At 39.6% G+C, this 12,288-nt stretch overlaps 1 protein-coding gene across 4 annotated transcripts in view; it reads right to left on the reverse strand.

Annotated features, from left to right (window-relative positions):
- The window catches only part of MICU2 (mitochondrial calcium uptake 2), a 107,249-nt gene that overhangs the window by 16,810 nt on the left and 78,151 nt on the right, over positions 1-12,288 (reverse strand). For 2 of the 4 annotated variants that reach the window (XM_015120729.3, XM_015120728.3), the window contains 2 exons: positions 7,643-7,708; positions 2,785-2,882 (listed from right to left, as the gene is read on the reverse strand). In XM_015120729.3, coding sequence (XP_014976215.2) covers positions 2,785-2,882; positions 7,643-7,708 — 164 coding nt within the window. The remainder of the gene's footprint in view (positions 1-2,784; positions 2,883-7,642; positions 7,709-12,288) is intronic. The other 2 variants (XM_077973769.1, XM_001089388.5) reach the window with 1 other exon arrangement.

The raw sequence follows: 12,288 nt of genomic DNA on the forward strand, positions 1-12,288 counted from the left end.
CAGTGTAGCTATCAGGTAAACTGGGATTAGTGGGATTAGGATATAATTCAGAAACTTAGATTTCGGTTTTTTGGTTTTTTTTTTTTTTGAGACAGAGTCTCACCCTGTTGCCCAGGCTGGAGTGCAGTGGCACAATCTCGGCTCACTGCAACCTCTGCTGCCTGGGTTCAAGCACTTCTCTTAACTCGGCCTCCCAAGTAGTTGGGATTACAGGTGCCTGCCACCTCACCTGGCTAATTTTTGTATTTTTAGTAGAGATGGGGTTTCACCATGCTGGCCAGGCTGGCCTTGAACTCCTGACCTCGTGATCCACCCGTCTCGGCCTCCCAAAGTGCTGGGATACAGGTACGAGCCACCGCGCCCGGCCAGATTTAATGTTCTTTTCTCTTTCTCTCTTTTTTTTTTTTCTTGAGAGAGTCTCACTGTGTCACCCAGGCTGAAGTGCAGGAGGCACTTGGATTTTCATGCATTCTTCTTCATTCATTAAATCTAATCAATCACTGAGCCCTACAATTTTATCTCCTAACTGTGTCTGGAAATCTTTTCCACTTCAAAATCCTTATTGCCACTACACTAGTTCAAGGCTCTTCTTTCTTTTCTTTTCTTTTTTTTTGAGACAGAGTTTTGCTCTGTCACCCAGGCTGGAGTGCAGTGGCACGATCTCGGCTCACTGCAAACTCTGCCTCCCGGGTTCACGTCTTCTCCTGCCTCAGCCTCCCGAGTAGCTGGGACTACAGGCGCCGCCACCATGCCCGGCTAATTTATTTTTGTATTTTTAGTAGAGATGGAGTTTCACCGTGTTAGCCAGGATGGTCTCATCTCCTGACCTCGTGATCCGCCGCCTCGGCCTTCCAAAGTGCTGGAATTACAGGCGTGAGCCACTGCGCCCGTCCCGAGGCTCTTACTTCTTTTCTGGAATATCTGAATGGTCTTCTCTCTCATAAAACCTATCCTTTACTATGCTGCCAGAGTGATGAGCACATCTGACCAAATATCCTTCACGTAGCCTTCTTCAGGGCCTCTCATCACTGAGTTAATCAACAAGCTACCTCTATCTTATGGTGTATAAAACCGTCACACAGGTAAGCACGTACTTCCCAGCCTCCGTTCTCCTCACCTTACGCTTACTGCTTTATCAACTCTACTGCTTCTCACTCCCTTTACAAACCACACACTTTCACGCCTCTACGTCTTTGCTCCTGCTGTGTTATCATTCCCATTCCCTCAAATGCCTCCCTGCCCAAACCACTTCTGCCTGTTAATCGCTGCTAGTTTGTCAAGATTCAGCTTCGTGTTTCTTCCGGAAAGCCTTCCCTGATCACCGAGCCCCACCTTCACCACAGGGCACACTAAGTGACTCCGTGCTACCCAGATACCCTATTTACCGAAGAAAGCACTGACCACAATGTGTTTACATGTTTTTCTGCATGGCTACTAGTTTCCAGAAGGTACTATCCTAGTGTTTGAGGGGTAATTTGACACATAACAACATATATCACATTCCATAAATCTTTATTGAACTAGATTCAGCTGAATAAGACGCAGGTCTCCTGCCTCCCAAGTCAGTGTTTTCCCCACTGTTCTGTACTGCTTTTTGGTATTTGTTTTAAGACTGTGGTTAGTGGAGTAGCACAGGGAGGTGCACTGCCTCACTGTGCATGGAATTATTAGCATTGGGAAGACAGTAGACAGGACACTGTATTTTAATGTTTACAATAATCATATAAGGTAAGCATTGTTATGTCCACTTTTTAGATAAAGAAATGAGCGGCCGGGCGCAGTGGCTCAAGCCTGTAATCCCAGCACTTTGGGAGGCCGAGACGGGCGGATCACAAGGTCAGCAGATCGAGACCATCCTGGCTAACATGGTGAAACCCCGTCTCTACTAAAAATACAAAAAACTAGCCGGGCGAGGTGGCGGGCGCCTATAGTCCCAGCTACTCCGGAGGCTGAGGCAGGAGAACGGCGTGAACCCGGGAGGCGGAGCTTGCAGTGAGCTGAGACCCGGCCACTGCACTCCAGCCTGGGCGACAGAGCGAGACTCCGTCTCAAAAAAAAAAAAAAAAAAAAAGAAATGAGCTTAGGGAGGTTAAATAAGTACTTAAAACTAATGTTAGTATAAAGCTTTACTGGAACATGTCATGTCTATTTCTTAATGTACTGTTTATGGCTGCTCTCACACTGCAACCATGGAGCTGTGTAGTTGTGAAAGAGACCATATTTACTCTTTAGGCCTTTGCAGAAAATGTTTGCCAACCCTTGTGCTAGAGAATGAGAGACTACATGAAGCAGAGCTGAGGTGTCCCAGTTGAGACCATCTTAGAAAAGCCAGCAGCCAGCGAACCCATTAGCAGACTGCAAATGCAAGAGTACAGTCAAGATCAGCTAATCCTGTTCCAATCGGGAGAACTGCCCAACCAACTCAAAGACTCATGAAAATGACAAATGGTTGTTGTTTTAGTTGGGTTGGTTTGTTTTGCCTAACGAACAACTGATTGCTAGGGGCATGGTTCTTTGCTGCAGACAATAAGTTACTAAAAAGAATTACTGTATTCTATGAAACAGATATTACTTTCTATAATAAGTTAGAATATTTTGTGCATACTAATTTTAGTTTCTATTTCATAGGTTTAGTTCTCAGAGATAAATACTATACAGATCCACAAAATCCACAAACAGTATTTTAGTTTTATGATCTGCAGTTCTGGGAAATGAATATATTCTGTTTCTCTTTATTTCTTACTCATAAAATTTCCCTAAATGAATGTAAATATTTGCATTTACCTTCGAAATTCTTTATAATGAAGTTTTCTTTGTCCTCTTTTTCCAAAGAAACGCATCTGAAGAGTTGTGTTAATTTCAGGTTCTTTCACTGTTGCTTCCTATTAAAAAGTTACAATAATTTAAAATAATTATAAATAAGAGAAATAGAATCTGTAGAGTAATATTTTAGAACTCTTAGAATAATACCCAGAAAGGATTCTTCTTACAACACCACCAACACCAACAACAAAATTTATAAAAGAGGGATAGAGCCATTTCTTCTGTTATTTTGCCTAACACTCCATAACCATCGTTGCTAAATAGGCAAGAAACAGTAGGGGCTAAAATACTCAAGGTGGACTTCAGCATGAGACAAGATCTTAGATCAGGCCAAAAAGTAAGTTTACAATAGTGAAATAAATGTTAATTCAAAATACGATCTCTAGGCCTTTACTAATGAAGCAGGACTGAGAGAGTTAAAGCAAGAAAGTCTTTGAGCTTTTGTTGAATGTTGGAAATACTTGCAAAACACTTTGCTTTTTTTTTTTATTCTTCAGAGCGCCACTGCACTCTAGCCTGGGAGACTGAGTGAGGCTCTGTCTCAAAAAAAAAAAAAAAAAAAAAAAAGACATTTTTACATATATTAACTTAAAAAAGAGGAGTGTGGAACAATGTATAGCATGTTATTGCTTATATTAAAACATATAAGCATAGAAAAAATAACATAGATGTATCGATTTACTTATTTACATGTATACTTATATATGCATAAAAATCTCTGAAGAATACAAAATACAAGAAACAAAACGCTTTTCCTAATTATAAAATTAACAGGTGAGAATTTCATTAAACGTAGTAAGTGAGGCAGATTCGCACATTCTTAATTCTTTTTTTTTTTTTTTTTTTTTGAGACGGAGTCTTGCTCTGTCGCTCAGGCTGGAGTGAGTGGCCGGATCTCAGCTCACTGCAAGCTCCACCTCCCGGGTTTACGCCATTCTCCTGCCTCAGCCTCCCAAGTACCTGGGACTACAGGCGCCGCCACCTCGCCTGGCTAGTTTTTTTTTTTTATATTTTTAGTAGAGACGGGGTTTCACCATGTTCGCCAGGATGGTCTCGATCTCCTGACCTCGTGATCCTCCCGTCTCGGCCTCCCAAAGTGCTGGGATTACAGGCTTGAGCCACCGCGCCCGGCCACATTCTTAATTCTTTAATAAAATAACAAAACTGCTAAAAAAACAAACAAAAAAACCATCGGCAACCAAATAATAAAAGCGGGTACAAGCTTAAGCCACAAATTTTGAAAAAGAGCAGTCAGAGAAACACTAGACTCAGGTGTGGGACAGTCTAGTGTGTCTCCTAATCCTACCACCACCCCCAACCCTGCTTCTCAGAAGTAGAAGGGGGATGTCAGATTACTGCCTTAGGAGGAATTCATCAAAACCTTCAATTCTGCGATAAGTAGATGAACAGGGTGAGAAGACAAGTCATGGCAAACTCTTCAGAAGAAGCTCCTCCCTGGAGCTTGGTGGGACTTGAGCAGAGTGAAGAAGGGCTTCCAGGGCTTCTATCTTTCAGGGCACTATGTTAAACTGAGGGAATCATCAGAATGGGTATACCTTGGAGGGTGGAGTGGGCTGTGGTCTGGGACATTTTAACAGAATCACAGAGAGACAGTGGAGTCTAGGTGCTCTAGTAAGGGTTACATTTAGACCAGGGAACTCCCTTCTCTCCTTCAGTATGCAAAATGGTGGAGCAAAATGCATCCCCTGCAGCTCAGGGGAAAAGATAAATTAGTTCTAGCTAGGGTGGGAAGAGTATTAAGGAGACTCTCATTCATGCTCTACCAGAGCAGAGAGGCTCTGGACAGAGCATGAGCATGAGGAAAATGTAAGGCATGACAACTATACAAAGACACTGTAGCAAGAAATAGCAAAAGAACAAATCAGGCAAAAGGCACAAAAACCCAGTCTAGAAGAACTGATAACCCAAGGAACAAATGAGTATTCCTCACGAGACCTTTAAAGAAACTACCTTTTTATGTTGAGATAACCACAGATTTCACACATGCAATGCTAAGTAAGAAACAATACAAAAAGATACTCTGCCTTTGCTCAGGATCCTCCAATGGAAGCATCTTACACAACTATGATAAAATATCACAACTTCACAGTCAACATACAGAATATTCCTTCACCACAAGGATCCCTCAGGTTGCTTTTATAGCCACATCAGCTTTCCTGCAGCTCCCACCCTCTGACAACTATTAATGAATTCTCCATTTCCATAATGTTGTCATTTCAAACATATTATATAAATAGAACCATACAGTTTGTAACTTTTAAGTACTGGCATTTTTTTTTTTTTCCTCAGCATAATTCTCTGGAGACTCATTCAGGTTGCTGTATCTTTTGCCATATCAATTGTGTTTCTTCTTATTGCAGAGCAGTATTTCATGGTAATGGAGTCCCACAGTTTATTCACCAAAAGGTATCTAGATGGTTTCCAGTTTGGGCTGGATGCTGCCAAATTGAGCTGCTAAGAACATCTGTGTACGAACATAGGTTTTAATCTCTCTGGGGTACAATCCCAGGAGCACAATCACATTTTCCAGAGTGGTGGTTTTACATTCCCACTAGCAATGAGTGATTCAGTTTCTCTGCATCCTTGCAACCATTCAGTGTGTCAGTGGTTTGTTTTTAGTCATTTGGAAGGTTGTATATCTCTCTATGGTTTTAATTTGCATTGCACTAATGATTAAAGGTGCTGAGTATCCTTTTATGTGCTTGTTTTTGCCTATTTTCTTTGGAGAAATGTTAGAAGTCCTTTGTCTTGTTTTTAATTGGGTTGTTAATCACTTTGTTGTTGAACTGTAAGAAGAGTTCTTTATATATACTGATAGTAGACCCTTATTAGATATGTGATTTGCAAGCATCTTCTTCCATTACGTTATCTTTTCACACTCTTGATTGTGTCCTCTGATGAACACAAATTTTTAATTTTTTCTTTTTTTTTTTTTTTTTGAGATGGAGTCTCACTCTGTCACCCAGGCTGGAGTGCAGTGGCTTGATCTAGGCTCCCTGTGAGCTCCGCCTCCTGGGTTCACGCCATTCTCCTGCCTCAGTCTCCTGAGTAGTTGGGACTACAGGTGCCCGCCACCAGGCCGGACTAATTTTTTGTATTTTTAGTAGAGACGGTGTTTCACCGTGTTAGCCAGGATGGTCTCGATCTCCTGACCTCGTGATCTGCCCCTCAGTCTCCCAAAGTGACAAATTTTTAATTTTGATGACATCCAATATATCTACTTTTTCTTCTGTTGCTTGTGATTGTAGAAATCATTATCTAAGAAACTGTTGCCAAATCCAGTGCCATGAAGCTTTGCTCTTATGTCTTCTTCTAAGAGTTCTGTAAGTTTAGCTCTTACATCCATTTCAATTAATTTTTATATGGTGTGAGATAGGAATCCAACTTTATTCTTTTACACATAGATATCCAGTTGTGCCAGCATTTGCTGAAGAAATTTTCACTACTTTTTGAAAATTGTAAATGGTATTATATTTAAAATTTTAGTGTCCCCGGTGTTCACTGATAGTATATACACATGTGACTGATTTTTGTACATTTTTCTTGTACCTGATGACCTTCCTAAAATCAATTATTAGCTCTAGAAGTTTTGTTTTGTGATTTTTTTTGCAGATTCCTTGGGAGTTTCTACAGAGACAATGCCATCTATGAAAAGAGACTGTTTCATTTCTAACTTTCCAGTCAGTAGGCCTTTTATTTCCTTGTCTTGCCTTATTGAAGTGGCTAGAACTTTCAACACTGTACTGAACAAGAGTAGCAAGAATGAACATCCTTGCCTTGCTCCTGATGTTAGCAGAAAATAATTCGGTCTTTCATCAATAAGTATGTTACCTGCAGGTTTTTTGTAGATGCTCTTTACCAAGTTCAATGCCCACCTCCATGCCCTATTTGTTTTAATGAGTGCTTTTTAAAAAAGTACGGGCGGGGCACAGTAGCTCACACCTGTAATCCCAGCAATCTGGGAGGCCGAGGTGGGCGGATCACGTGAGGTCAGGAGTTTGAGACCAGCCTGACCAACATGGTGAAATCCTGTCTCTACTAAATACAAAAAATTAGCTGGGTGTGGGTGGCATGCGCCTGTAATCCCAGCTTCTTGGGACGCAGAGGCAGGAGAATCGCTTGAACTGGGAAGGTGAAGGTTGCAGTGAGCCAAGATCGCGCCACTGCACTCTAGCCTGGGAGACTGAGTGAGACTCTGTATCTCAAAAAAAAAAAGACATTTTTACATATATTAACTTAAAAAAGAAGAGTGTGGAACAATGTATAGTATGTTACTGCTTATATTAAAACAGAAAAAATAATATGGATGTATCTACTTATTTACATGTATACTTATATATGCATAAAAATCTCTCTGAAGAATACACAAGAAACTGAAGAGCACTAATTGCCCAGGGAGGAGAACTGTGTGACTGGGAGGGAAATTCTGTTCTACCTACACACTCCTGTGCACCACCTGAGTTCAGGAACATGTAAATATAGTACATATATTTAAAATACAGTCATATATTGCTGAGAAATGCATTGTTAAGTGATTGTCACTGTGCGAACATCAGAGTGTACTTACACAAACCTTGATGGCATACCCCACTGCACACCTCTGCTATACAGTGTAGCCTATTGTTCAGACCATCACGTATATGCAGTCTGCTGTTGACTGTAAAGTTATGTGGTGCATGACTATTAAAAAAATTAAATTGCTGATACCAAATCTATTGGTAACTACTGGGACTATCTGAACAAACAGAATAGAGTAGCTATGATAAATATCAATTGTTTGGAAATCATCTGTACATACCTGACATCCAGTTTCATTAGTATTCACTGTCATCATGTCATCTTGTTTACTTATGATCTTCTGCAGCTATAAAGATTGCAAACATGAGTTTACATGTGTGCCTACCAGATTTTTCAAAACAACCTAAAAAACAGATGCCAACTTGTTGTTGTTATAAAATATATACTAGTTGTTTGCTAAATATTGACTTAAATTCTTTCTAATCATAACTCCTAGTATCTTTTTCTCTTAGACAATGTAAGAATCAAAGGACAAAAGAGATAACAAAAGTATTAACAGTATTATTACTACAATTTTCTACTAAGAAAGCTAGCTTATTTAATAGATACATGTTCTTAGGCAGCACTCTATAAGAACTTCAAGATTATGCTGTCCTTTCAAGAGAATTTTTATTCATAATTAGTTGTATCACTAGTTTATGGCAACATTTTCAAGCAAATAGGTTTTTTTTTTTTTCTTTTGAGACAGAGTCTCGCTCTGTCACCCAGGCTGGAGTGCAGTGGCATGATCTCTGCTCACTGCAAGCTCCGCCTCCTGGCTTCACGCCATTCTCCTGCCTCAGCCTCCCGAGTAGCTGGGACTACAGGCACCTGCCACCACGCCCAGCTAATTTTTTGTATTTTTAGTAGAGACGGTGTTTCACCGTGTTAGCCAGGATGGTTTCGATCTCCTGACCTCGTGATCCACCCGCCTCAGCCTCCCAAAGTGCTGGGATTACAGGTGTGAGCCACTGTGCCCGGCCTATAGTTTTTAAAAAGCTATTTATTTCATACACATAGTCTTCCTTTTCCCTTTATGCATTTAAAAAGCATTAAAATAATTTAAAGACTTACATTTCTACTAATTAGGATGTTGTAAATAGTACTTTGAAATTGAGTACATTAAAAAACCTACCTGCCTTTCAGAATCATTTGTATCAATCCTCATATGGAAAGCAAATTTAAAAAAGAAAGCATTTTAAAATAATCAGATATAGACAAAATCCCAAACTATGGATTCAAATCAATTAGGAGACAAATCTCTATCCATTTTTTTCTAGGCTATTTAACAGTTTGAAACTGCTGCAATTAATTCCATATTAATTATTTGGAATTTAGCTATTTCTTTTTTTTTTTTTTTTTGAGATGGAGTCTCGCTCTGTCGCCCAGGCTGGAGTGCAGTGGCAGGACCTCAGCTCACTGCAAGCTCCGCCTCCCGGGTTTACGCCATTCTCCTGCCTCAGCCTCCCGAGTAGCTGGGACTACAGGTGCCCGCCACCTCGCCCGGCTAGTTTTTTGTATTTTTTATTAGAAGCGGGGTTTCACCGTGTTAGCCAGGATGGTCTCGATCTCCTGACCTCGTGATCTGTCCGTCTCGGCCTCCCAAAGTGCTGGGATTACAGGCTTGAGCCACCGCGCCCGGCGAATTTAGCTATTTCTATTATGTTTGTTTTAGGCAAGTGGTTTATTTCTAGTTCTCTAAATCTCTCAGCCAGTTTTCAATGCCCCCCTTTCCCCTACTTATTTATTTTAGGGAAAAAAGTTAAAAAGCTTTATATCTATTTTGCCTTTTATTTTAAAAGTTGACAATCAAATGGTATAATGCCAAATTCAATATCCAAACATTTCTCCCTGTGCTTATTCCCCTAGAACCTCTTAAAAATTTTTATTACAGAAAATTTCATAAGTCAAATGAACATAATTCTACAATAAGTCACCATATAAACATTATTTATCTTCAATAATTATCAGTATTCTGCCATTCCTGGCTCATCTGTACCTCTGCCTGCTCCCTGTCCCCCTCCCAATTATTATTTACAGCTCTTCAGGAAAAATTACATATATTAAAATGTACAAATATCAGCCATACAATTTTGACAAAGTTTCTTTGTGTCTCTTCCCAGTCAATCCTGGTTTCTCTTTTATTCTTGTTCCCACAGAGACAGTTCTGTTTTCCCCACCTAAATTAGTTTCTCCTAGTTTAGAAACTGAAATAAAATTAAATAGTATGTATTCTTTTGTATCCACCTGCTTTCACTCAGCATAATGGTCTTGAGATTCACTCATGTTGTTTGCCTGTCAGTAGTCTGTTGCCATTTATTGTTGCGTTTTATTACATTTTATGAATACAGCACTATTTATTCATTCACCTGTTGATAGATGTTTTCATGGCTCCAGTTTTTGACTACTGTGAATCAAAATGCCACAAACATCTTTTACAACTCAATTTTGTGGATGTGAGTTTTAACGTTTTTTTGGATAACAGATCTGTTTAACTGTGTAAGAAACTGCCAAACTATTTTCCAAAGTGAATTCTGGTTCCTTCACATTCTCACCAACATTTGATGTGACCAGTCTTTTTAATTTTGGTCATTCTCTTAAGCGTAGTAGCATGTCGTGGTTTTAACTTGCATTTCCCTGATAACTCATGTAAAAGGTGTCTACATTTATTTAAAAATAACTCTAGCAGGTGTATTTAGTATGACAAAACTATAATGCTACTATATTAAGTGTGCAGTCCTTCCCACCAATATGAAAGCAACGTGAAATAAAGGACCACCTAAGAGCAACCGACACCAGGAAACAGACCTGTCATTAATCTACTGTTTAGAGAGATTGCACTCAAACCCTGGCATGTATCCCACATAAGCACATGTACCATTGATCAAGGTAAAGATTAAATGGATTAACCATTACTGGCTTTGATCACGGTTGGTATTTTTTATTATTAGCTGACAGAGAACAGCTCACACAGACAGTTGCTATTTTATGAGTTCTTGGGATAAAGAAGTAAGCAACACACTTACTAACACAGTTTTCAGATCTGAATGTTAATAAAACATGAACATTCACAAAACACAAAAGTAACAAAGTGAGGCAATCTGTATTTTAGGACATCTTCACAAGGCTTTTATTACCATACTTCATTATTACTTTTACATTTGCTACTCAAATCACTTTGTTACATTTGTATTTTAGGTATTAAAGTGATTCTCGTTACTTTTCTAGTACATATATGGTGGGGAAAACAATAAATAAAGTCTACTAGGAAAACATTTAGATAAGCTAAGATAAATCCCTGCTTTTTAAATATGCTTTTTTGATGTTAAAACAACTATTTGGTTCTTTGAAGAAAATTTCAAATATAAGACGCTACATACAGCCAGGCACAGTGGCTCAAGCCTGCAATCCCAGCACTTTGAGAGGCCGACATGGATGGTCACCTGAGGTCAGGAGTTCGAGACCAGCCTGGCCAACATGGTGAAACCCTGTCTCTACTAAAAATACAAAAATTAGCCGGGCACAGTGGCACATGCCTGTAATCCCAGCTACTCGGGAGGCCGAGGCAGGAGAATCGCTTGAATCCGGAAGGCAGAGGTTGTAGTGAGCCGAGATTGTGCCACTGCACCACTCCAGCCTGGGTGACAGAGCGAGGCTCCGTCTACACACACACACACACACACATATACACACACGCTACATACTTAGGTTTACTAATACAAAGACCATGGAAGTGAAATAACTATTGAAATAATTAATGTAAATGTAGTTTTTCCTCTTCAATGCTTTTTTTTTTTTTTTTTAAATGACATGCTGTATCAGCTCTATGGGTAATCAAGTTTAGTGGCTCATTTCTACGATGAGCACAAAGAATCTTCTTTCATGTTTACAATGGTGACCTTTATATACTTAAAAACAAAGCCAATGATTTATCTTTACATATTCTTTTTGATATTTTCTTAATTCATGAGGTGATCATAAAACAATTTTCCAACATTTATGGAGATATCTGTGGTATTCAGAAATTGTTCCATAGATTCAGCATGTTAAGCTATTGTGTGAAAAAATGTATCGGAAAGAATTTTAAAGTAGGTATGCATAACAATTTCAGGTGTAGAGGCTGTAGGTACAATAAGGACTGTACAGTAAAAGGCACATCAATGTAGCCCCGTGAAAACAACAACAATATGCCTTCTACTGCCTTTTTTCATGTTCAGTTTCATGCTCAGGATCTCCTTTGTCTGCAGACTTTGCGATCTGGCCACACATCACTAAACATTACCAGTGTATCAAAACTTTGGTGCTCATGAGTATGACGCCCACTATTATTATCGGGGGCTCCGCTAGCCCACTTTTTAAAATCGCCTCCAGCTTTCCTATTCTCGGATGTGTGTACAGTGGGTCCAGTACTCCCAAGATTTGGCTCTGTGTGCCTTGTGACTCCCAGGAATAAAAACAGAAATAAAATCCTCCCAGGTCTGACAGGATTATGGTAAGTGCAAATCCTCACAGTTTAGCTAACCTAATAGAATTTCACTGATTTAGGTACATGGCCTTTTCATACAAATTACCCCCCTATGAATAACAATAGTTTTAAATCTATCCAATTCTTGTCCTCAAGGTAGAGAGAAGTAACTGGATGGTCCCTTGTGACTTATGGCACTGGTATTTCAGGTCCTACTTGTGCAAACATGTTTCCTTCAAATATTTATTTGAGGTATTTGATTAAGTCCTTAAATATCTCAAATGAATATTTTTATCTACTGCTACCAGTTTTTGAAGTTCTATTCACTCCTCTTCAGCCTTTTGCTCTGTGGTATCAGTCCCCACGACTCTTTTGAAACTGCTCTGTAATGGTTCCTACTGACTTACACAATTTCAGGGGCT

This window comes from Macaca mulatta, chromosome 17, assembly GCF_049350105.2.
Source record: "Macaca mulatta isolate MMU2019108-1 chromosome 17, T2T-MMU8v2.0, whole genome shotgun sequence".
NCBI classification, from domain to species: Eukaryota; Metazoa; Chordata; class Mammalia; order Primates; family Cercopithecidae; genus Macaca; species Macaca mulatta.